Source organism: Caenorhabditis elegans, chromosome II (assembly GCF_000002985.6).
Source record: "Caenorhabditis elegans chromosome II".
NCBI lineage: Eukaryota > Metazoa > Nematoda > Chromadorea > Rhabditida > Rhabditidae > Caenorhabditis > Caenorhabditis elegans.
This window is the reverse complement of record NC_003280.10, coordinates 8,058,284-8,078,067: the sequence shown is the minus strand read 5'-3', so window position 1 is coordinate 8,078,067 and position 19,784 is coordinate 8,058,284. Positions and strand designations below refer to the sequence as shown.

At 35.3% G+C, this 19,784-nt stretch overlaps 5 protein-coding genes and 1 non-coding gene across 10 annotated transcripts; 1 reads left to right on the top strand and 5 right to left on the bottom strand.

Annotated features, from left to right (window-relative positions):
* Nucleotides 1–1,225: 1,225 nt before the first annotated feature.
* Nucleotides 1,226–2,308, bottom strand: K02C4.2 (DUF19 domain-containing protein). Its single transcript, NM_182159.7, has 4 exons — nt 2,148–2,308; nt 1,902–2,103; nt 1,650–1,856; nt 1,226–1,402 (listed from the first exon to the last, which is right to left on the bottom strand). The coding sequence occupies exons 1-4, from the start codon at nt 2,286–2,288 to the stop codon at nt 1,347–1,349; spliced, it is 606 nt and encodes a 201-aa protein (NP_871959.2). The 5' UTR covers nt 2,289–2,308; the 3' UTR covers nt 1,226–1,346.
* A 116-nt stretch (nt 2,309–2,424) lies between these two features.
* Nucleotides 2,425–2,559, bottom strand: K02C4.8. Its single transcript, NR_003411.1, has one exon. It is a non-coding gene; the product is annotated as a small nucleolar RNA K02C4.8 (small nucleolar RNA).
* A 2,134-nt stretch (nt 2,560–4,693) lies between these two features.
* Nucleotides 4,694–10,092, top strand: gpcp-2 (Putative glycerophosphocholine phosphodiesterase GPCPD1 homolog 2). 2 transcript variants are annotated; one of them, NM_001027150.3, is made up of 8 exons: nt 4,694–4,924; nt 7,380–7,533; nt 7,587–7,690; nt 7,737–7,996; nt 8,048–8,977; nt 9,026–9,292; nt 9,341–9,724; nt 9,773–10,092. In NM_001027150.3, exons 1-8 carry the CDS (start codon nt 4,696–4,698, stop codon nt 9,833–9,835), a joined length of 2,391 nt encoding a protein of 796 aa, NP_001022321.1. In that variant the 5' UTR covers nt 4,694–4,695; the 3' UTR covers nt 9,836–10,092. The 2 variants fall into 2 exon arrangements, with proteins under 2 accessions (NP_001022321.1, NP_001370176.1); NM_001383901.3 differs by lacking the exon at nt 4,694–4,924 and having other exon boundaries at nt 9,773–10,078.
* A 6-nt stretch (nt 10,093–10,098) lies between these two features.
* Nucleotides 10,099–11,781, bottom strand: pdha-1 (the record flags this gene model as incomplete). 2 transcript variants are annotated; one of them, NM_182153.6, is made up of 4 exons in its annotated part: nt 11,755–11,781; nt 11,054–11,623; nt 10,398–10,974; nt 10,263–10,346 (listed from the first exon to the last, which is right to left on the bottom strand). In NM_182153.6, exons 1-4 carry the CDS (start codon nt 11,766–11,768, stop codon nt 10,263–10,265), a joined length of 1,245 nt encoding a protein of 414 aa, NP_871953.1. In that variant the 5' UTR covers nt 11,769–11,781. The 2 variants fall into 2 exon arrangements, with proteins under 2 accessions (NP_001379071.1, NP_871953.1); NM_001393133.2 differs by lacking the exon at nt 11,755–11,781 and having other exon boundaries at nt 10,099–10,346.
* A 93-nt stretch (nt 11,782–11,874) lies between these two features.
* ufd-2 (Ubiquitin conjugation factor E4 ufd-2) lies at nt 11,875–15,327 on the bottom strand. 3 transcript variants are annotated; one of them, NM_063290.3, is made up of 6 exons: nt 15,260–15,327; nt 14,891–15,217; nt 13,924–14,845; nt 12,964–13,873; nt 12,561–12,915; nt 11,875–12,508 (listed from the first exon to the last, which is right to left on the bottom strand). In NM_063290.3, exons 1-6 carry the CDS (start codon nt 15,314–15,316, stop codon nt 12,125–12,127), a joined length of 2,955 nt encoding a protein of 984 aa, NP_495691.1. In that variant the 5' UTR covers nt 15,317–15,327; the 3' UTR covers nt 11,875–12,124. The 3 variants fall into 3 exon arrangements, with proteins under 3 accessions (NP_495691.1, NP_001022320.1, NP_001369867.1); NM_001027149.5 differs by having other exon boundaries at nt 12,964–13,870; nt 14,891–15,205; NM_001383900.2 differs by having other exon boundaries at nt 14,891–15,205; nt 15,260–15,325.
* Nucleotides 15,328–16,314: 987 nt separating this feature from the next.
* Nucleotides 16,315–18,999, bottom strand: T05H10.8 (peroxiredoxin-like family protein; the record flags this gene model as incomplete). The annotated part of the gene is made up of 8 exons (NM_063289.4): nt 16,315–16,744; nt 16,789–16,992; nt 17,343–17,592; nt 17,636–17,723; nt 17,772–17,894; nt 18,527–18,695; nt 18,796–18,912; nt 18,958–18,999. 8 exons carry the CDS (start codon nt 18,997–18,999, stop codon nt 16,604–16,606), a joined length of 1,134 nt encoding a protein of 377 aa, NP_495690.2. The 3' UTR covers nt 16,315–16,603.
* Between the last annotated feature and the right edge of the window lie 785 nt (nt 19,000–19,784).

Below are 19,784 nucleotides of genomic sequence, written 5' to 3'. Positions count from 1 at the left end.
TAAATGAAGTTAAGGAAAAAACGAGGGCACATGGAATTAAATGGATAGTGATAAGTTTTCATCCGGCCAGTAAATTCCCGTATTGCAACTTTGGTGAAGGTCGTCTAGGTAGGTGAAGGTAGTCAATCCTTTTCTTTTGATCAAAGAAATGTTTTTCAAAATTTTGGAAATTGGAGGTTGTAACAAACGGTGCAGTTTTTATTTCAAAAACACTGGGCATAAATGTTCATGTATAAATTGAAAAAAATCTCTCAATTTTATAGTTTAGACGGCAATAAACTCTACTAAATTTATCAAGTATACAGATGAACATTTACTTTTTTTTAATTTTCAGAGAAGAATTACATATTCATAACATCTGTTATAAAGTTTTGAATGTCTTGAAAATAAAGTTTACAATTTTCTGAACTTTTGGCGCTCTTACTATTAGAGCAAATATGTTTTTTAATGTCAAAAAATTGAGAAAAGAGAATAAGTAAAAATGATGATGTACCAAGAATGTGAAAGATCAGTGATTATTGATAAGGTGATTCAAGTAGTTTTTACTTTTCCCGATTCCTTAGAAGTGATTTTTTTCTGAAATTTCCAGTGATTTTTAATAAGTTCACAAGTTAAGTAATTAAGGAAAAAGACTTTAAAACAGTGGCAAATGTGTGAAAGCCAACATAATAAAAATTGTTAATTCAATTGATTGATCTTACTGGAAGTTCATAATATCAACCAATAATTCATAAAACAGCAATTCGAAAAAATGCCTCAAAAGTTTTATAGAAAATTTTTTTGGCGCTCGTTTCAATGCATTCTAAATCAAGAATAGTATATCCAAAACACATATGTATGTCATCGAGTTTAGTCATCGAAATGGATTTAACAATTATCATGCTTCTTATATGAAAATAATTGCTTATTTCTGGAAATCTCAAAATGAGCTCAACGCGCTGCGGCTCTCGAACAAAATAGCGGGAAACTGAAAGTGCAAATTAAAATAAAATTGAGTAAAGCATAGTCAAATAGAGTCGCCAGAATCTCCATTTCTCAATTCCGAATGACCTTTTCAATGGGAAAAAAGAGGAACGGAATGGGAAAATAGTACACGGAAGAGGGACGCCTGTGGCAGATGGCCTAACCCGATATAATGCTTCATGCACAGTCTCGACGTTTTTTTTGGTTCTTACGGACAGACTGAACCCCCATAACCTATTTCCCAGGTGTCAAAGAGAATATCATGGAATTATAATATTATGACAGTTTTATTTTTCTTTTAAACAAAGATCGTTAAGTGAATCTAAAATAAATCTATCTAAACAACAATAAATTAAGTATTTACATTCGTCATAGGGGTAATGTTATGAAGCTCTCGCTCGGATTGGTTCTTCTGTTTCACTTGACACGAATAGATGTGCTGAAAATTGATAATTATAAAAAATTATATAAAAAAAAGATATCAAAACATTTGAATATAAAATCTAGGTAGGGAAGACTGTGTTTATTCAAATTTGATTTGAAGAATAGCGGTAGACGGCAGTTCTCCAAAGTGACATGCGGTATGTTTTAATTATTTTAATTTAAAACAGAGTACATTAAAAGTTTAGCCTATATTTGAACACCTCAACTTACAGTGACTTCAAATTGATAAAACAAAAACTTACAAATACAAGCATACATCTGCTCAGATTTGCTGAAAAATCGTTGTTCCTCAGCACACAAATAGAAAGTTTTGAAAAATTCGTCTTCAGGTGGCAAGTAAAGATCACATTTCAACTTTCGAGTACATGCATTTCTACCAGGATACAGACATTCAAATACACATTCTCCTTGACGAGCGGCTTTTTTATTCATAAACTGCCTTGATTCATCTGGATTATATATATTTTTAAAGATGAAATGAAACACAATAATACCAAAATCTCCAATTTTGTCTTCAATCGTTGATATCATAATATCACGAAATTCATCCATTCCTCTTCGACTCAAAACATTTGATTTTTGGGATGTGCATCCTCTAAAACCATACATACTAGAGTACGAGCATTGCTTCATTCGGTTGAATTCGGGTACAAATTGTTTCATACAACCAACGAATCCACATGTAGGGAATATTTTCTGAAAATATAAATAAAATTTGGAATATGAGGACTAACACCTACTTCACATTTAGCAAGACATTTCTCAACTGGTTCCTTTCGTGCCGCTTTCAGGCATTTTTCATAAGGTTTACATAGACATTGTTTGATAGCTTCACAGTCAATTAGTGGAATTAAAAAAATCAAGACGATTAACATTCGCATCTTTGAAAATGGAATGACATGTTTACTGTCTAATTCGTGTCCTTATATCGTGCCTAATTGCAAAGTTCAAATCGACTGGGCGGGTGGTAGGTAGACAAAACAAAAAACAGGTCGTCTATCATCCCAGGTAAATGAAAAATGTTGAGGTGCCTCCTCCGAGTGACCAATTTTTAAAGTGGTTTTCACGGTAATTTAGCACCTCTGTACGGTATTGCGTGGTTAATGACAGCTGATTGGCAATGGCGGAGACACAAACAGCCAGTACTCACGCGGTGTTGATCTTTCGTTGCATGAGTGGCAGACGGCAGAGTTAGCCAATAGGCCATGGGTTCAACAACTAGATCGGTATAAATGTACGCTCATGTTAGCAATGTTTGGGGTACATGTAGTGTTTTACTTTTTTGCTGGCTAAATATATTATTACCCATGCTCGCAATTTTTTGTGCAATTTTGTGATTCTTGCTCCAAAAACACGGTATTTACCCGGTCTCGATACGACAATTTATGTTAACTACGATAAGGTATGTGCCTTCAAAGAGTACTGTAATTTTTAACTTTCGTTGTTGTGGAATTTTCATCGATATTTCAAAGTTTTTCCCACGATTTGTCAAAAATTTAACAATTTCATTTTAGTTATTAATAGTTATGAATAAGTAAATATTTTTTTAACAAGAAAAAAAATTCCGCAGCAACTAAAGTTTGAAACTACAGTACCCCTTAAATGCGCACATCCCTTTGTATTATAATATATATTTTTAAAAAGCGTATTAAGAGAGGGTACCGTATTTTTGGCGCAAAGATTTCAAAACTTATCGTCTGGGTAATAACCCATATTGGTATAGAATCGACCAAATGGCAAGTGTGTTTTCAGACACTTGTGTAAACCTTACATAATAATCCATTAACAATGGAAACTTCTTCGCTTTGAAATTAAGTGCGATTCTTTAAAACAACATTCCATCAATTTCCAGTAATCCGCATGAATTTTAAATCGAATCATTCCACATTGCTGATTGTTTTTCTGTGTTCAACCTTCAAAAATTAGAAATTCAAACTCGAAACATCCGTTAAAAACATAGATCGCATCGGTCAGAAAGTTATTTTGATTTTCCCACTGCGTACGTACCCATCAATATTCTTCCCAATTTTCGTCTCGATCAGCTGCCTGACATGATATATTTTTGATTTCAAAATATACTTTATATTTATAATCTGGTATCGTTTCCTAATATGTTCTACTTCCTTGTCTGATTGGTAAATGATGTAAAATGAAAATCAAGAAACTAAAATTTCAAACTTTCCCCTCGTTTTTTCTGTTCCCGATCATCAATGCAATAAAATCACACATTTTAACGAGTTCTCACCATTTTTCCACAGATAACATCATTTTGGTAGACTTTGGAACCATTTTGATCAAATTTCGAGGGAATTCTCAAGTGTTCGTGATTACGGTAAAAGAGGCAGAGTCCAAAAGACAGATGATAAATATGTTTTCAGGATAATTTTGACACGTGACTTGTTGATTGGTAGGCTATGGAAAATCAAAATATTTAAAAATGAATTGAAAGTATTATAATCAGTTGACAATGTAATGACACATATTATATTATCAGTTGAAATGTGATTAATTGTGATTATCAACATGGTTTACTGGAAACTCGGAAATGATGTCAAAAGTTAACAGAGGAGTAAATGAGGTTTTACTAACATGAATTCTCTACCTTTCCATCAAACAAAAATTTGAAAATCTATGAAAACTAGGACTAATAAGAAAGATGAAAGAAGACAATTTCAAGAAATGAAACAGTTGTTTCTTCGGGATATTCCAAACACAATAGGAGGCAAAATTACTTTGAAATATTTATAGACGAAGAAAATATTTCAAATATCGTTGAGTACATTTCGACAAAATCCATTATCCACATTCAAACTTTTTTTTATTGAGTCTCGCAAAAGATGCAAGAGCATCAAAAGGAAGCATTCATAAAATTAACAAATCTCATAGTTTCCAAAATGTTCAAAATACGGCACAACAGAATTTTTACCAAAGCAGTGAGGAATGCCCCAAACTCGGCGGTATTTTTCCAATTTGCTAATTCCAAATTGCTAATTTTTATAAAACGTTTCCCTAGACTGAGTTCTGAAACCCCTCAATTCTTGATATAATTTTTGTTGTAAAAGTACAGGTTGTACCCAAACACGTTGTTCCAATAAAATTGCAAAATCATGATATAACTAACAAAACGTACTTTCTCCTTTTTCTTCAATTTCAAAGAAACAAAGGCACCGCTCACCTAGAGCACGCCTTTTTCGCGCCTAACTCAATTGTATGTTATCAGTGAAAAAAGTTAACGATGCTCTCGATGCTTTCTGATAAGAAATTAAGAGACATTCAGCATTGTTTCTAATGCATTTCACCCGTCGCGCAGTTTCTCCAAGAGCTTCATTTGTTTTTGATCGCCACGTTGGAACCATCAACTCATCTTTGTCAAGACGTCCAAGAATATCAGAGTGTGTTGAGGAAGAAGAAGAAGACGGTGGTGGTTTTGATCTTTTTGAAGAAATGAGACAACCAATTCAGGAGAATATTCCAATGATTATTTTAGAAGAAGAAGAGGATGATAATGATAATCTTGGTGAGATTTTTTAAACTAATAGTTTTATCAAAATATTTCGGGATTACAACTTTATAAAATGATTGACTTTGAGACTTTTATCTGAAACTGTGTGCAATGTGACTTTTGTGTAAAGGCTCTGCCGAATCATGTGATCAAAAAGTTTTCTTCAAAAACGTTCTGTCATATAAAGGTTGTTAGAAAAGATTTTTCTAAGTTATATTAGTTTTCAGTGCACAATTAAAAAGCTAACTTTAAATAATTTCCATCTAAATGTGCACAAATTGGTCGAGTTTAAAAAGATGTGAGCAAAAAATTATTGGTATATCTTTTTGAAATTTTTGGTTTTACTTTATCTTCTATTAGGAGCTTTATATGTTTTTAAGGTTGTATTATATTTTTAGTTTTCAACTTTTTAATTATTTTTTAAAAAAATTATGTAACAATTTTTCCCGTGGCGATTCTCATCCGAAAAAAAATCAGTGCAAGTTTAATTGCGCTTTTCAAAACCTGGCGAAAGTTTGATAACTCCCTATTTCCTCTTCAAAAGTTTTAAATAATTTTTAGAAATATTTTTGATAAACTATACCAGCTGCAAAGAATATCTAGACTTCTGATACCTGCAAAAGAAACCCATAACATATTTAGAGTATTGAGATAGAGCACAAACTAATGTGTATTGTACCTAAGTTAATTCCATAATATACTCGAGAACATGTACTTTTTATTATTATTCAATGTTTTCATGTATGCCAATTTAAAGAAACACTGAATTGTCACGTAACTTTAGATTCTAGAAGTATAACATTTTGGTAAATAAGTAAACATTATAAAGTGGGAGATACCTCTACCTTTGATCCGAGATTTGTGTGAGTAAGTGGGTCAGTTTTCCTGATTGTTTGATTTATATCATTGTTTGCTCTTTCAAAAGGAACTGGACTAATGTAAACAAGTCCTAAAATTTAGATGATAGATGGATAGATGTAATCTTCTCGAATACGCCTTGTGCGCTGATAACAACTTTTTGAGTGTTTTATGATTCAAGATATAGAAATATAGATTTACAACAATTATATCTTCTGTCAGTTGTCTTCCTCATCACTTACAAATACTTTGAGTGCGATATGTCATATTTTTGGAGTGTAACACATGGAACCCGTCTCGTGTCATTTTACACATATATTCCCACGAGTGTCACATGATGACGTAGAATATCTGTGTCCCCTCGCAAGTCTCTTTTGGTCTTCGTTTTTGCCCCACGTCCACAGCTTTTCCTCTTTCTCTTTCATTTTTCGTGCAGTCTACGTATATTCGTTTTGCTCAGTGTCTAGCTCATAGTCGATATTCGTTCTATTTCATTCACTTTGGCTCCCTCAGACCCCAAAACTTTTCTTTTTGATTTTCTGAACTTTTTCATCGATTTTCGATTGTTGTTCATTTTCCTCCATTGAACATCTAAAAACCAGATTTTATAAAAGAATAAACAAAAACGAAAAAAAGAAGATATTTCGATTTCAAGTGAAGTGCATCCGCACGAGATATGCACTCAACTTCATGTCATAGAGAAGCTTCGATTGTATTTCCATCCGACTTTTGAACTTCCTAGCGTCATTTTTATTTCTCAATAGATAAGTATGAAAGTTGTATAGCGCTTATCTATATAGTTTTTCTCTTTGACAAGTTGTTTTATCGCATATTACTTCCGATTGACCAAAAACAAAAATTATTTTGCTTAAATGAATAACTTTGTAGGCTGTAGGCGGTGAAAAACCAAAGTCCCTAACTTATTTAAAGAAACTAGATAAAAAAGTTTCAAGATTCAAGAATTTATTCAAACTCTTTCGACCAACTTGATCTATCAACCTTTTAATCTTTCTCTCATTTTCCCCCTATCAATTAATTAAGAATTTATCATTTGGCGCACGTGCGATAAATAGTTCATTTCGGAAACCATTATTTTCTAATTTCGTGTTTACTCCCTCTAATGCGACGTTTTGCCACCGCCGCACTTTCGAAAGGTGAAATTTATCAATGAGATTCGAAAAAGAAAACAGGTTTTATCTAACTTTTGCTAATAAAGATTTGTTTCAATGTAGCGAGGTGGTTTTCATTTCCATAAAGTCAGGACGACTGTGAAATTCAACAATTTTCGACTGAATTGCCAAATTTTCATTTATTCCAGTCACAATCAAAAAAAGATAAGACGGGGTTTCCTAATTTTATGGTTTAGACTGCATGTTGGTTCTTTGCCCTTATAAAAATATGTATTATGTTGCCACTTTCTTTTTTTTTATTAAACATGTTTTTTTTGTAATATAAACTCGTAAGATTCAGTGCTTACGGAGGTTAGACACACTTTAATTTCTACCGTAACCCACTTTTCTCATCAGCACGAGATCTCGCGAGATTTCTTTTCTTTTTCAAGAGTAAATTCATGTTTAATACATTTTCAATTAAAAACTTAAATAATTTTCAGTGATGTCGGTGGCGCGACCCGTCCGCGTTCACTTTGCGGTCGACGTCGAAAACTTGCACGCGCATCAATCGGTGTACGTTGTCGGATCGAATGATGTGCTCGGAACTTGGGAAGCCACCCGGGCGATGCCGCTCGTCCAAGATCCTGATAGATTGTATGTTGATATTTATAGTTAATTAAAATGAAAAAAAAAACCAATTATATTAGCATGCGCTGGAAGGGTTCAATTGTGACTGATGTGCACCAGTTGAAATTCCGATATTTCATCGGATACAATTTAATGTCGGACCAAGGAGAGAGACTTATCGTTGGTGAGTAATTCTATCAATTTTACCTCAGAATTATTTCTGATTTCAGACAAATGGGAAGCTTTTCTACATCCTCGCTCTACTCTTTGTCTTGCTGAAAGCCGAAACGACGAATGCCGTGTTGATCGTGTTGATCTTTTTGGTTATTACGCAGGAAGGAAGTGTGTTTCTGATGGATGGCTCCAGTACCCTGATGAGAACCAAATTCTGCTACGGCTTCATGGTAATGCGCTGAAATTCTATAAAACAGCAAAAGAGCGGAAGAATTGTCGTGTTAAAATGACTCCTTTGGATGTTCGTTTCAAAGCGGTAAGTTTTTTATTCGGTTGTTTAAAGAAAACTCATTTTAAATTATTCTAGCCTCCAAGCGGACATATCAGCTTCAGCTACGGCGAAGATGAGGAAGATGAAGAAGAAGATCAAAATGTTCCATCAAATAAATGTACACATTCTGCTACTCATGTCGCTGTTCTTTCTGATCCTCGTCCAAAATTCTACGACCAAGAAGATACTGGTGTTACATTTAACAACAATAAGGATTATTTGGTGTTCCGAACACATTGTTTGGCTGCTGAATTTCTTGCATTTTACATTGAGATATTCTCGGAGGAAAGAAAACGAATCGGAGCTTGCTATGCTCTTCCATCTTCCCTTCAGGATGCGTCTGGTATCATTCATTTGCCTTTCATCAATTCTTCTGGGCGGCCAATTGGACAGGTTTCGATAGAATATCTCTGCGTTCGTGCTTTAACGCGTCTCGATGGACCACAGTTTATGGATCAGACATATTGCCGTCATTGGAAGAAAAGAAATGCCCTAGAAGTTGGGCACAGAGGCGCTGGAAATTCCTACACAAAATTTGCAATGGCCAGAGAAAATACGATTCATTCCTTGAATACTGCTGCCAAAAACGGTGCTGACTATGTAGAGTTTGATGTTCAATTGACAAAGGACAGAATCGCTGTAATCTATCATGACTTCCATGTGCTCGTTTCGGTAGCAAGAAGAGATGGACTTGCTATGCCACCACCAATGACTCGTGAACAATTGGACTCTTCCAACCTTGATTATCATGAACTACCAGTTAAAGATCTGAAACTTTCACAGTTGAAGCTTTTAATGCTTGATCACTTAAGCTTCCCACAGAAGAAAGAAAATGTAAAGAAGCTGGTCGAGGCTGGAGAAGAAGAAGAAGACTTCAAACCATTCCCAACTCTTCTAGAAGCTCTTACAAAAGTGGATCCTGATGTCGGATTTAATGTTGAAGTTAAATATCCAATGATGCAGAATGTACGTTTTCAGATTTCCAGAGTATGACAATTTAAACATTGTTTTCAGAACGGCGAACATGAGTGCGATCACTATTTCGAGCGGAATCTTTTCGTCGACGTTATCCTCGCAGATGTTATGAAACATGCTGGAAATCGAAGAATCATGTTCAGCAGCTTCGATCCAGATATTTGCTCCATGGTTGCCACGAAACAAAATAAATATCCAGTGCTGTTCCTCTGTGTTGGTGAAACTCAACGATATACTCCTTTCCAAGATCAAAGAACTAGTACTTCAATGACTGCTGTTAATTTTGCAGCTGGAGCTGATCTTCTGGTGAGTGTTTTTGTTCGATTTATTCTTTCAATTTAAAACTATTTTTAGGGAGTTAATTTCAATTCCGAAGATTTGCTGAAAGATCCAATGCCTGTGAAGAAGGCAAACGAGTTTGGCATGGTCACATTTGTCTGGGGAGAAGATCTCGACAAGAAAGAAAATATCAACTATTTCAAAAAGGAGCTTGGTGTCGATGGAGTTATTTATGATAGAATCGGAGAAGAGGAACGTCGTCGTAATGTATTCATCGTCGAAAGAGAACAAAAACGTGCTCTTCTCAGCTGCTCTGGTGCCAGCACTCCGCAACGAGCTGCATCACCATCTCCAGTTTCTTCTGAAAACAATAATACATCTCCTCCACACAGCGCCAAATTAACACGTAACGCACAATCTGATTCGGCTCTTTTGGAAGAAAATGAAGATGATGTAGAGGTAGGATATCCATAGTTGATTCGTGAAAAAAACGTTATTTTCTTTCAGCACTTATCTGACAAATTGAACATTACTGGTTTCCAATCGGCTCCCATGGTCTCTACTAAGTAGCCATGTCATACAAATTTTCCTTTTCGTGATATTATTAATTTTATTTGCATCTCTTAAAATATCATCCTAAGTTTAGTGTGCATTTTCATTCATTTCATTTTTCTATTATGAACGTAATTTTATTGCTTTTCTTGGACCTTTTTTATACCTGAAGTAACATTGAAATAAGTGGACGGAAAATTTAAAGGGGTTTTTTAAAAACTTCTCAATTTCCACTAGTTTTAAAGTTTGACCATGAATGATTAACGGTGAGAAAATGTGATTTATGCAATTGAAAATCGAGAAGAAAAGTGAACAACTAGAAACTAGAAATGAACTCATCGGAAGAAAACAGTCACCGAAACTATATAAAAGCACTAAAAACTTAATTTCGTAAGAATTATTATAAATTTTTGCCAGTCAATGTTGCATAGAAAATTCGTGTCGTTTAAGCTCTTCCAATAGACTTCAGTACATCAGCAGAAGTTTTGAATGGCTGGACGATAGTTTCATCAATAGTGGCTCCGCGAATCTGAAAATGTGAACAATAATTGACGAAAAAATAATGAATGTTATTACTTACCTCTTGAGCTGGGGTGTTGTGATAAATATCGGCGTAGAGAGCTTCTGGTGGGAGAACACCGTCTGATGTAGCAATCTTCAACGCTTCATCGACCTCTTTGCGAACTTCCTTGTCAATAGCCTTAAGTTCTTCCTCTGTGGCCAATGAAGATGTAATGATACGGTCCTTGAATCCAGTAATTGGGTCTCTTGTTTTACGAACTTCTTGAATCTCTTCACGGGTACGGTAGCTGGTTCCTGGGTCAGACATAGAGTGTCCATGGTATCTATAGGTGGCCATTTCCATCATAAGTGGTCCTTTACCACTGTCACAATATTCCTTAGCCCACTTGGTAGCCTCGCGAACAGCGAGAATGTCCATACCATCAACCCAGATTCCAGGAACATAGTCTCCTCTAGTATAATACTCGGTAGAAGCAGATGAACGTTCAGCAGTAGTTCCCATTCCGAATCCATTGTTTTCGCAAACGAACAGAACAGGAAGATCCCAAAGTTTAGCCATGTTAGTCGCCTCGAAAAGTTGTCCTTGATTAGCGGCACCATCACCATACAAAGTAACACATACATTCTTTTGTTCACTGAAAATAAAATAAAATATTTAGATGAAAAAATATGAGTTGTTCTCGTAAAAAAATACATCAAAATTTGTTAACATACCGGTATTTCATGGCCAATGCAACTCCAGCTCCAAGTGGCTGTTGTGCTCCAACAATTCCGTTTCCTCCATAGAAATTCTTTGTGTACATATGCATGGATCCTCCTTTTCCGTGAACATTTCCGGCAACTCTACCGGTCAATTCAGCAAGAACCTCGGTTACGGTAGCTCCAAGAAGCCAGGTCCATCCGTGACAACGGTAAGCAGTGATGACGGCATCTCCTTCTGTCATTGCAGCCTTCATTCCGACGGCACAAGCTTCTTGACCAGAGTAGAGATGACAGAAACCGCGGATTTTCTTCTCCTTGTACAAGTTTCCAGCAGCAGACTCCATGCGACGAATGACCTGCATGTCACGGTAGTACTTGAGAGCATCTTCTCTGTTCAAGGTGACAGAGGTGTTTGGTCCATTGTCAAGTTTATGAAGTTTGCATGGCTTTGTGTGGAATGATACTTCCGTGCTCGCAAGACGAACTTGCTGTGTGCGGATTCCACTGGCAGTCAAGGATTGAAGTTGTCTCGCGAATAAAGACATTGCCGTCGACCAAATACGTTCCAGATGTACCAAGCTACTGAAAGCAGTAAATATATTTCAAAAATAAAAATTAATCGGATTTGGGATGACTGGGAACGTATAAATATTATAAGTTATTGACATGTAACAAATCACAAAACAATACGACACCGTTCGTTATAAACCTACAGAAATTTAGTCATTCCAGGTTCAAGGCTAAAATCAGAATATGTGAAGAAATTCACAAAGAATAAAAATATAAGTATGCGGATCGGAGACCGCAATAGAAGCCAAAATTTAGAAAATAAGTAAATTAGTATAAATTTATTCACATTCAAGGCACTACTCGTGTTTTTTAGGTTTGATGAAAGAGGGCAAGAATACCAACTTTAAGGAATCCATGCAGAAAATGAAACCGAAACCGAAAGATTAGACCATTGAGAGACCAGAAAAACTTATAAAATGAAAGGAACGCGTGAAATTTACAGACATTTTGCACATGTGCAATGGTCAAGTACAATAAATACAAAATTGGGTAACAATAGAATATGATAGAAAATTATTTCTTTGAATTTCTTTTCTGGCAAATCCATTCCTGAATCTTTGCCTTCAACTCAGAATCGGGAGAAAGCTCATTGTGCGACAAGGGAGCACGATTAAACGGATTATTGGGTGTACTGAGAAGATGCCTCTCGATGACTGCACGATCCATCACGTGTCCTGATGGCAATTTGACAGGATCAACCATAATTGCATCCATAATAGGATCCTTGAACTCTTCTGGTACATCATCATACTCTTCTTCAAGCTCAGCTTTTGCCTCATACTCTTTTTTAACATCTTCGGCCAAATGTTCGAAACTTTCGAGTTGACTGAATCCAACAATACTATTCTTTCTCATGCATTCAATCGCATTATGGAAGAATTCAGGACTGTAGGTACGCTGAAAAATAATTAAAATAAATCTCTTTGAATAAACAAATGTGTTAACCAACCTCGTCGTATGCTATGTATTTAACAAATGCAGGCATATTCAGCTTTAAATAGATTGAGATCAGCAACGATACAAACTCCCGTGGTTCCCATCCATAACTTCTTGGATCCTTGACTTTCAACTCGGAGGCCTTGCTACCAATGAGTTGCGATAAATTGTGATTCAACATTGCAGCAAGTCTTTCGCCGAGAACCGGAGTACGGAAAGGTTCGGGTGAGTTTACGGTAATCGATAGTAGCAATTTAAGATTACTTTTGGCTGTTCCAAGCCATCCCTTCACTTTACGTTTTGCCTCCTCGTACACGCCGAGATCCTGATTACGGATTTCTTGATCTGTGTTGTCCCATTCGACTTTGCTGAAAATAAAATTTATATTTTTAAGTTATCATTCGAAATAGTCTTACTTCGCCATCTTTTTCTCAACATCATGGATACTCTTCAAACCAGACAAGCTCTCATCTATACACCATGTTGCATCGTTAATCACCATATTGACAAACCGAATGAACTCTGCTCCGCATTCTCTTGCCATGTCCATAAACTTTCCTTTGTAGAACATATCTTCCTCCATTTTTTCCAACATGTACTGGATATTTCCACGAACGTTAAACTTTTCATAAAAGTCACCATTGTCTTCGAAATCCGAGTAGAACTTTATCATGCACATCAATAAATTTTCTTGTGCCATTCGAAGTCTGACCACGTTGAACCATAATGGAGGTTGAATAGAAGACAGCACTCTCACCAGTTTGGAAACGAGAAATGGGCTTTTGATGTAGTGATATTGTGTGAAAAGGACCGTCAGACGGGAAATCCAATCCGCATTTCTCTCCATGAGCAGTTTCATTCCATTGGAAATAGCGAATATGTAAAAATCGAGAGCATCCTCTAGAAAATATTCTGGGAGCGCACAAAACATTTGTGATACTTCAGTTGGAAGTTGACTGTCGTCTCCGAGCAAATCCAAGTTATCACAAAGCAAATTCAAAATGAATTTCATCTGCTTATCGACAAAATCCATAGAAGATGCCATTAATGCAGGATCTTGAGCTTGTGTCTTAACACATAAAAGATGACGAGACATGAGCTTCCAGTGTTCAGTCTCATAGTTCAACTTCTTTTCCACCTCAGCTCTCTCGAATCCTGACACAGTATTTAGTTTTTCTTTGAGCGCATTGATCTTATGCTTGAGCTCCTTAAGGTGTCGAGAGTATTCACTTATTTGATTCATCAATGGAGGAATAACGAGCCTCTGTGCTGCAATTGTCAGGAAGAAGCAGACTGTAGAGAAATGATATTCATCTGGACGATCTGCTGGAAAAAGAAAACAAGTTAATTTTTTGAGAAAGAAAAATGAAACTTACCGAATTGGCTAGCAAAAGCGACTGCTCCTGATTCGTCCATTTTGAGACGAGTCTCCTTGGAAATATTTATAAGCGAACTCGGTAAAAACGGATAATCTACGATAATTTTGGACAAGTCGATTTTCTCGGAAAACATGTACATCACGGACAAAAAATTTGTCATATAATGATCACACAAGACATCTGAAGGATCATAATGTGAACGAGTGCGAATGTCATTGGTGCTTATGATGGTGGCAATCCATCTTAGAGTTTTGTTGCGACTTCCTTGATCCGAAGCAAGCGGAAGCATCAATTGATGAAGCATAGTTCGAATTGGATCCATTCTTTGGAAATACAGTTTCTGCTCAGTGTTGACTGATCCATCATATTTTCTTGCATCTTCTTCACAATCCACAAAAACTCGATGATTTGGACGCCTTGCTGATGATTCGAGGCCGTACGAAAAGAACGGTCCTAGGAAGGACATTAAACCAAACTCGCGTCCTTGTATTTTTTCGGACGGCGTTGGGAGAAAATCTTCTCGATTAACAAGTAGGTTACTCAGTGGGCGAGGTCCGTTTGAAGGGAGTCTGATACTGAGAAGCAAGTTCATCACACGAAGGATCTGACGAACAATTTCGTCCTTATTGTCTTCAAAGCGTTGACAAATAATTCCGCTCCGCAAAATCCCGAAAATTGGATTAAATGTTTCTGTAATAGCGTCTTCATCGCATTCATCTGTACTTGCAAGGTATTCAACCAATGTTCTTAGAAAAACATTTGACACCGTATCCTCCAGAAGTCTTTTTGTGAACACCAAACTAGCATGTTGGCTGCGAAGTTGGCTCTCCAAGTAGCCTCTCTGTATCATCACAAAAACTGAGAAAACTGCTTTCCTGGTAGATTCGAGAGTTTTCTTGTAGCAATTTGAAGTACCGCTCTGAAAATTGTTAAATTAAAAATAGAACTATATTAGATAGAGTACCTTTCCAAGCTCATGATGGCAACGAACAAAATTGATTAAGAGAAACTCGATGGCGTCTTCTTCACGACATCCAGCAATGATATCAGGGTCGATGAAATTGAACGATCTTGACAGCCCCCTTCTTGATCCATCTTGAGATAAAAGTACAAACTTTGTGATTATTTCGGCAATGTTCGATTGCAGACACTGAGGAGAAACATCAAAATTCAGATTTTGAACATCGATTATCGCATCGGCGTAACGAAGCATTCTGTCATCTGATTTACCTTCACAGTCAAAGAGACTTGTGAGGAAGTCTTTGCTTTCAACATCTGCCTGAAAAAAGAACTAATCGCCTATGAGTATATAAAATGTCAGGCAAAAACGCACCACAGAAGCATCACTTATGTCCATCGGCTGCAAGCCTGCTTTCTCGTCTTCAATCATCTACGATTTCTGGAAATTCGTGATGATCACGTGATTTTGATAAGTAGAGTAACGATAAAGAGAATGGTGAGAGGTCTGATAACAAATATTTTACGGTAATGGGAACATTTATGAGACGGAAAAATTAAACGCAGAGGATTGTATGAAAACAATATTGGACTAGAATTGTGTATAGAGGAAAACATAAAATTATTTTCGAGAGCAAAAACTGTAGGAAGACATTTGCACCGCGCGCGCAAGAGATAGAAAAATCGAAGGAGCAATGCAGCTGCAAAGACGCTGACATTTCGGCCTCTCAATGAACATGCAGTGGAGCGCGTTTGCTGCACTACCGAGACACCACATTTTTGCAGGAGAGAAACATCGGTAGAAAACTGAATTCGGAAGAACGAGTGTTAAATATTGTATCTTTATGATTCTATTTTCAGACACCACTTAATTTGAATATTTTTAGAGCAATAAGAATTTGAAGGGGCAGATAAATTAAGCAACAAAAAAGTATATAAATGAACGAGACTGTGGATGGAACGCACATTTTTGATTTTACAAAATTTTATTCTTTAATAAATATTGTTTTTTTTAAACGAGAATAAACCTCACTTTCAATAAAAATCGTTTAGTTAACTATAGTTTCAAGAGGAAAACAGTAGCGCAACTCAACAATCGATTGTGTACAATTGAGACCCGAGGGACGTCATTGTGAGACTCACCCAATTCTAGACATTTATAGGCGGGTACCTGGTCCACCAGCAGATGTCCTTCAATACGATAAAAAATCAATCAATACACACGTTTGTTGCTACTCTGATGCAATCGTAAATATTCCGGGATATGGCCAGGGTACTGTAGGATTACCGTGGATTATTGTACTTTTAGAAAACTATTGAAACGATCAAAAAAATTCATATGGCCATATATGGTTTGCCTTGAAACTTCTATGTAATAGTGTTGTGTTTTATTCTTCAGATGATAGATTTTTAAATTGATTGAAAATTGAAAATAAATTGAACTTTTTTATTCCAAGAATACAGTAAAAGTTTAATAAACGAGTCTGAAAATCTTCAACCAAAAGAAATCAAAGCATCCGAACATCTTTTTTCACTGTAAAATAACAACCACATTAAATTCGAGTGTTTTTTTTTTGGAAGTTCCACATTGGAACAAATTGAAAATAAATTAATGTTTATGTTATTTCATAGTTAAATAATCTAATATTAAAATAATGAATTAATAATGAGATCAGCCAAGATAACATGTATGGTTTTAATGTAAATGTAGTCTAGATATTTAACTAATTACGCAACACGGTTTCTTTTTGTCCGTCGCCAGTTCCTTTGTTACAGAAATTTCCGAATTCACTTTTGCCAGATTTCCACCTTTCGGAATTGATATTGTAGAATTATTAGTGCTCTCCAAGTATTTGGCGTTCTGGAGAAGTTTGTTAAGAGAGTTTTAAAAATAAAAAAGCATACCCTTGCTTCAACCAGTTTTACTATTTCATCAATATCTGGCCATGAATCTGATTTATCGTCTTCAATGTGCTTGTAAAGAATTTCTCCTGATTTATCCACAAGTACAGTACCACCTTTTTGAGAAATGTAAGAAACTGAGTCTTCTGAGCTTGATGCTTCTTTCGCAACAATTGAATCTCCTTCGACGAGAGAGGCTTCCACAACCTGAAAATTTCCAATTTATACACAATGATTGCTTATCCTTCCCACGTTGCAATTTGATATCAACTTTTTTGCTCAACGTTCGCCAAAGAATAAAAATTTGTTTGAATTTCCGACAAACTGTTACTTTCAACAAACTCTTTTCCAATCTTGATCTTGAAGCTTGAAATTTTGATGTGAATGTTTCAAAGTTGGATAAGAAAACTTTGGACCATATTTTTTTTTCTTTCATTATTTATTATATTTTTGCCAAATTCATGAATTTATTCATATTTTTTGTTCAAAAAGGAAGTTAGATAAAATACCTTTTGTCCCCTTTTATGAAGATAATGAAAATAAGTCATAACTCTTACCTTGCAAAGCGTTCTCCATCCATTATATTCCAGTGCAGACTTTCTATTCATTTTTAATTGTTCTTCAGCCTCATTCATATCATATAATTTACGAAAAGGAACTCCAATAAGCTTAATGTATGCACCACCACTTGATCCAATTGGTGGTCCCTTTGTCAATAAGAATACATCACATCTTAGTTTCCTTAACTCATCAATTCTGTTATATAATCCCAAAATATGCTCATTAACTTCTGGCCTGTTGAATGCTCTGAAGTTTAACCATTTTTATTTGGAAAATCAGAAAAACAAACCGAACTACAATAATGAGCACACAATCAAAAGCACTTCCTGTAACATAATAAGAAATAGTTTTGCTTTGAAGTCCGAGAATTCCAGAATCTGAAAGAAAAATCAAAATAATACATTTTGAAATACAATAAGGAGTACCTTCTGGAAGAGTGGTAACTGCACTTTTGACTGGTCCAAGCGTCTTTTCCAGTTCATCATCAATTTCACGAAGAAAGATGTCCCAAGCTTCAAACGACTCTCGTAGTGCTTTACCCGAAGCTTCTGGAAATTCATTTTTTTTAATTTATAGAATTTTGAACCAAATTGTGAGGTATAAAAATTATGAGAATTTTTCATTTGAACATTTATTCTGATCCTCTTTTATAGCTACAGATTTTTGTATTCAGAGATCAAATTATAGTTTTTCATCAAAACATTCCAAAAAATCTTTTCAAAAACATCTGTTCTATAAATTTGAAATTCGTAAAATTAAAAAATTCCTGAGAAATTGATAACTTTCCAAACAATAAGATAAATTATGTTTTATATCAGAAACCCATTCGATTAAATATTTTTCTCTGAATCCCCAATCATTTGGTTTTTGACTTCCACTGAAAAAATGTGTCTAAATGTGTATACCCATATAATCCTTTGGCTAGATATTAATAAATCTGATTACTCGTTTCCTATGTTTGGTAGTAGCCATGATGTCTAAATAGCAACAGGAACTACATAAACGTCATTTTCTAAGAATTGATGCTCCAGGTTTGAAGCCAGACGTTAAATCTAGAAGTTTTTCCAGGGCATCTTACTGGCTTATTGAGAAAAGCTATTATGTTCACAATAATCAAAAAAATAATTTGAACAATGAAATCATGGATTACCCCCAACACAATACCACCCCCATATCTTACTCATCGCTGGATCATCTTCCCATTCTGTAAGTCTTTGTAACAACTCTTCCAATGATTTCACTTTGAGCACATCAAATAATTTTGCAAGTTCCGGGCAGAATTCGGTAACGAGAAATCGGTTTTGAACGTAATTTGCAACGAAAACGGAACGACTGTTTTGTTGGATCACCTGAAAAGAGATTAAATAAATTTGATGGCTAGAATAACAATTTCTCTATGATACTTTTTCCGTAATTTTCGTAAAATGTTCTGATTAACTCTAAACGTACCTCATTGTATTCCGCGAGTTTGCTATGAAAAAAGTCAACGACAGAAGCAATCTGCTCATCAGCAGATGAGCCGACTTGATCATTCACAGTAGTTGGTAAAAGAAGAATATCACGAACCTAAATATTTTATAATTAAATCGTCACTTGAAATAGCAGACTAACCTGTTCGTTTTGTTCCTCTGCCATCAGGTATGCCTTAAACATTTTCAGTTGGTTTTATTTTTTTAGGAATAAAAAAGTAAAGATGAGAGATTAAGATTGGAAAAATGCAATGATGATGATGATGTTATAGAATCAGAAATTGATATAACAACGAAGGAAAAAAAATCGAAGAAAAGAGCTCTCTGTTTTTGTATTCGTTTTCTAAACACAATGCAATGACTCCCTCTTGATTCTAATCCGTCTCCATCTCTTTTTGAATAGAGGGTTTTTTTGGTTTTATTTGGTTCAAGAAAAGAAAGATGAATAAACCTAATCAACTGAAAGAAATGAAAGGGGAAAAAAGGACTTTCCGGGTAGTTGTTCGGAAACGGGATGTGCTTTATTTTGAAGAATTAGCCAAGTTCCTTTTTGTGAGAACTTTAGTCTGGTGGCTATTAAATCATCAACTATTTAAAAATAATTAGGAAGTTGAGAATATGAGTAAGGAACAACACATATAATAAAATGTTTGAATTGATTTGTAACAAATTCCCACAGGATAACAACACGGAGTCCTCCAAGAACACTAAGTGAAGAAACATGATCTGCTCTTTCGAGATACTTTTGAACGTTTATTTTTAGAAATGAATGCAGTAATTATGGGTAACAATTACGCCATTGACAGCGTCAGAAGCTTCGAAATTTAATGACAGAGAAATTTGATGCAATAATTTTGGAATTTTAAAAATAATTTGCGTAGGGTTTTTAAATAGTTTTTATATACATATTATGAATTTTAAATTACTTCAGTAACAACAAAAGTGAAAAAGAAAATTCTAAAAATTAAC

Coding starts and splice junctions, on each gene's coding strand:
- K02C4.2 (NM_182159.7), bottom strand. CDS start 2,288: ATGCGAATGTTAATCGTCTTGATTTTTTTAATTCCACTAATTGACTGT. Junction 2,104..2,147: donor AATGTCTTGCTAAATGTGAA/GTAGGTGTTAGT, acceptor TTATATTTTCAG/AAAATATTCCCTACATGTGG. Junction 1,403..1,649: donor GCAGATGTATGCTTGTATTT/GTAAGTTTTTGT, acceptor ATCAATTTTCAG/CACATCTATTCGTGTCAAGT.
- gpcp-2 (NM_001027150.3), top strand. CDS start 4,696: ATGCATTTCACCCGTCGCGCAGTTTCTCCAAGAGCTTCATTTGTTTTT. Junction 4,925..7,379: donor GGATGATAATGATAATCTTG/GTGAGATTTTTT, acceptor AATAATTTTCAG/TGATGTCGGTGGCGCGACCC. Junction 7,534..7,586: donor GTCCAAGATCCTGATAGATT/GTATGTTGATAT, acceptor CAATTATATTAG/CATGCGCTGGAAGGGTTCAA.
- ufd-2 (NM_063290.3), bottom strand. CDS start 15,316: ATGATTGAAGACGAGAAAGCAGGCTTGCAGCCGATGGACATAAGTGAT. Junction 14,846..14,890: donor GCCATCATGAGCTTGGAAAG/GTACTCTATCTA, acceptor AACAATTTTCAG/AGCGGTACTTCAAATTGCTA. Junction 12,509..12,560: donor AATACATAGCATACGACGAG/GTTGGTTAACAC, acceptor ATTATTTTTCAG/CGTACCTACAGTCCTGAATT.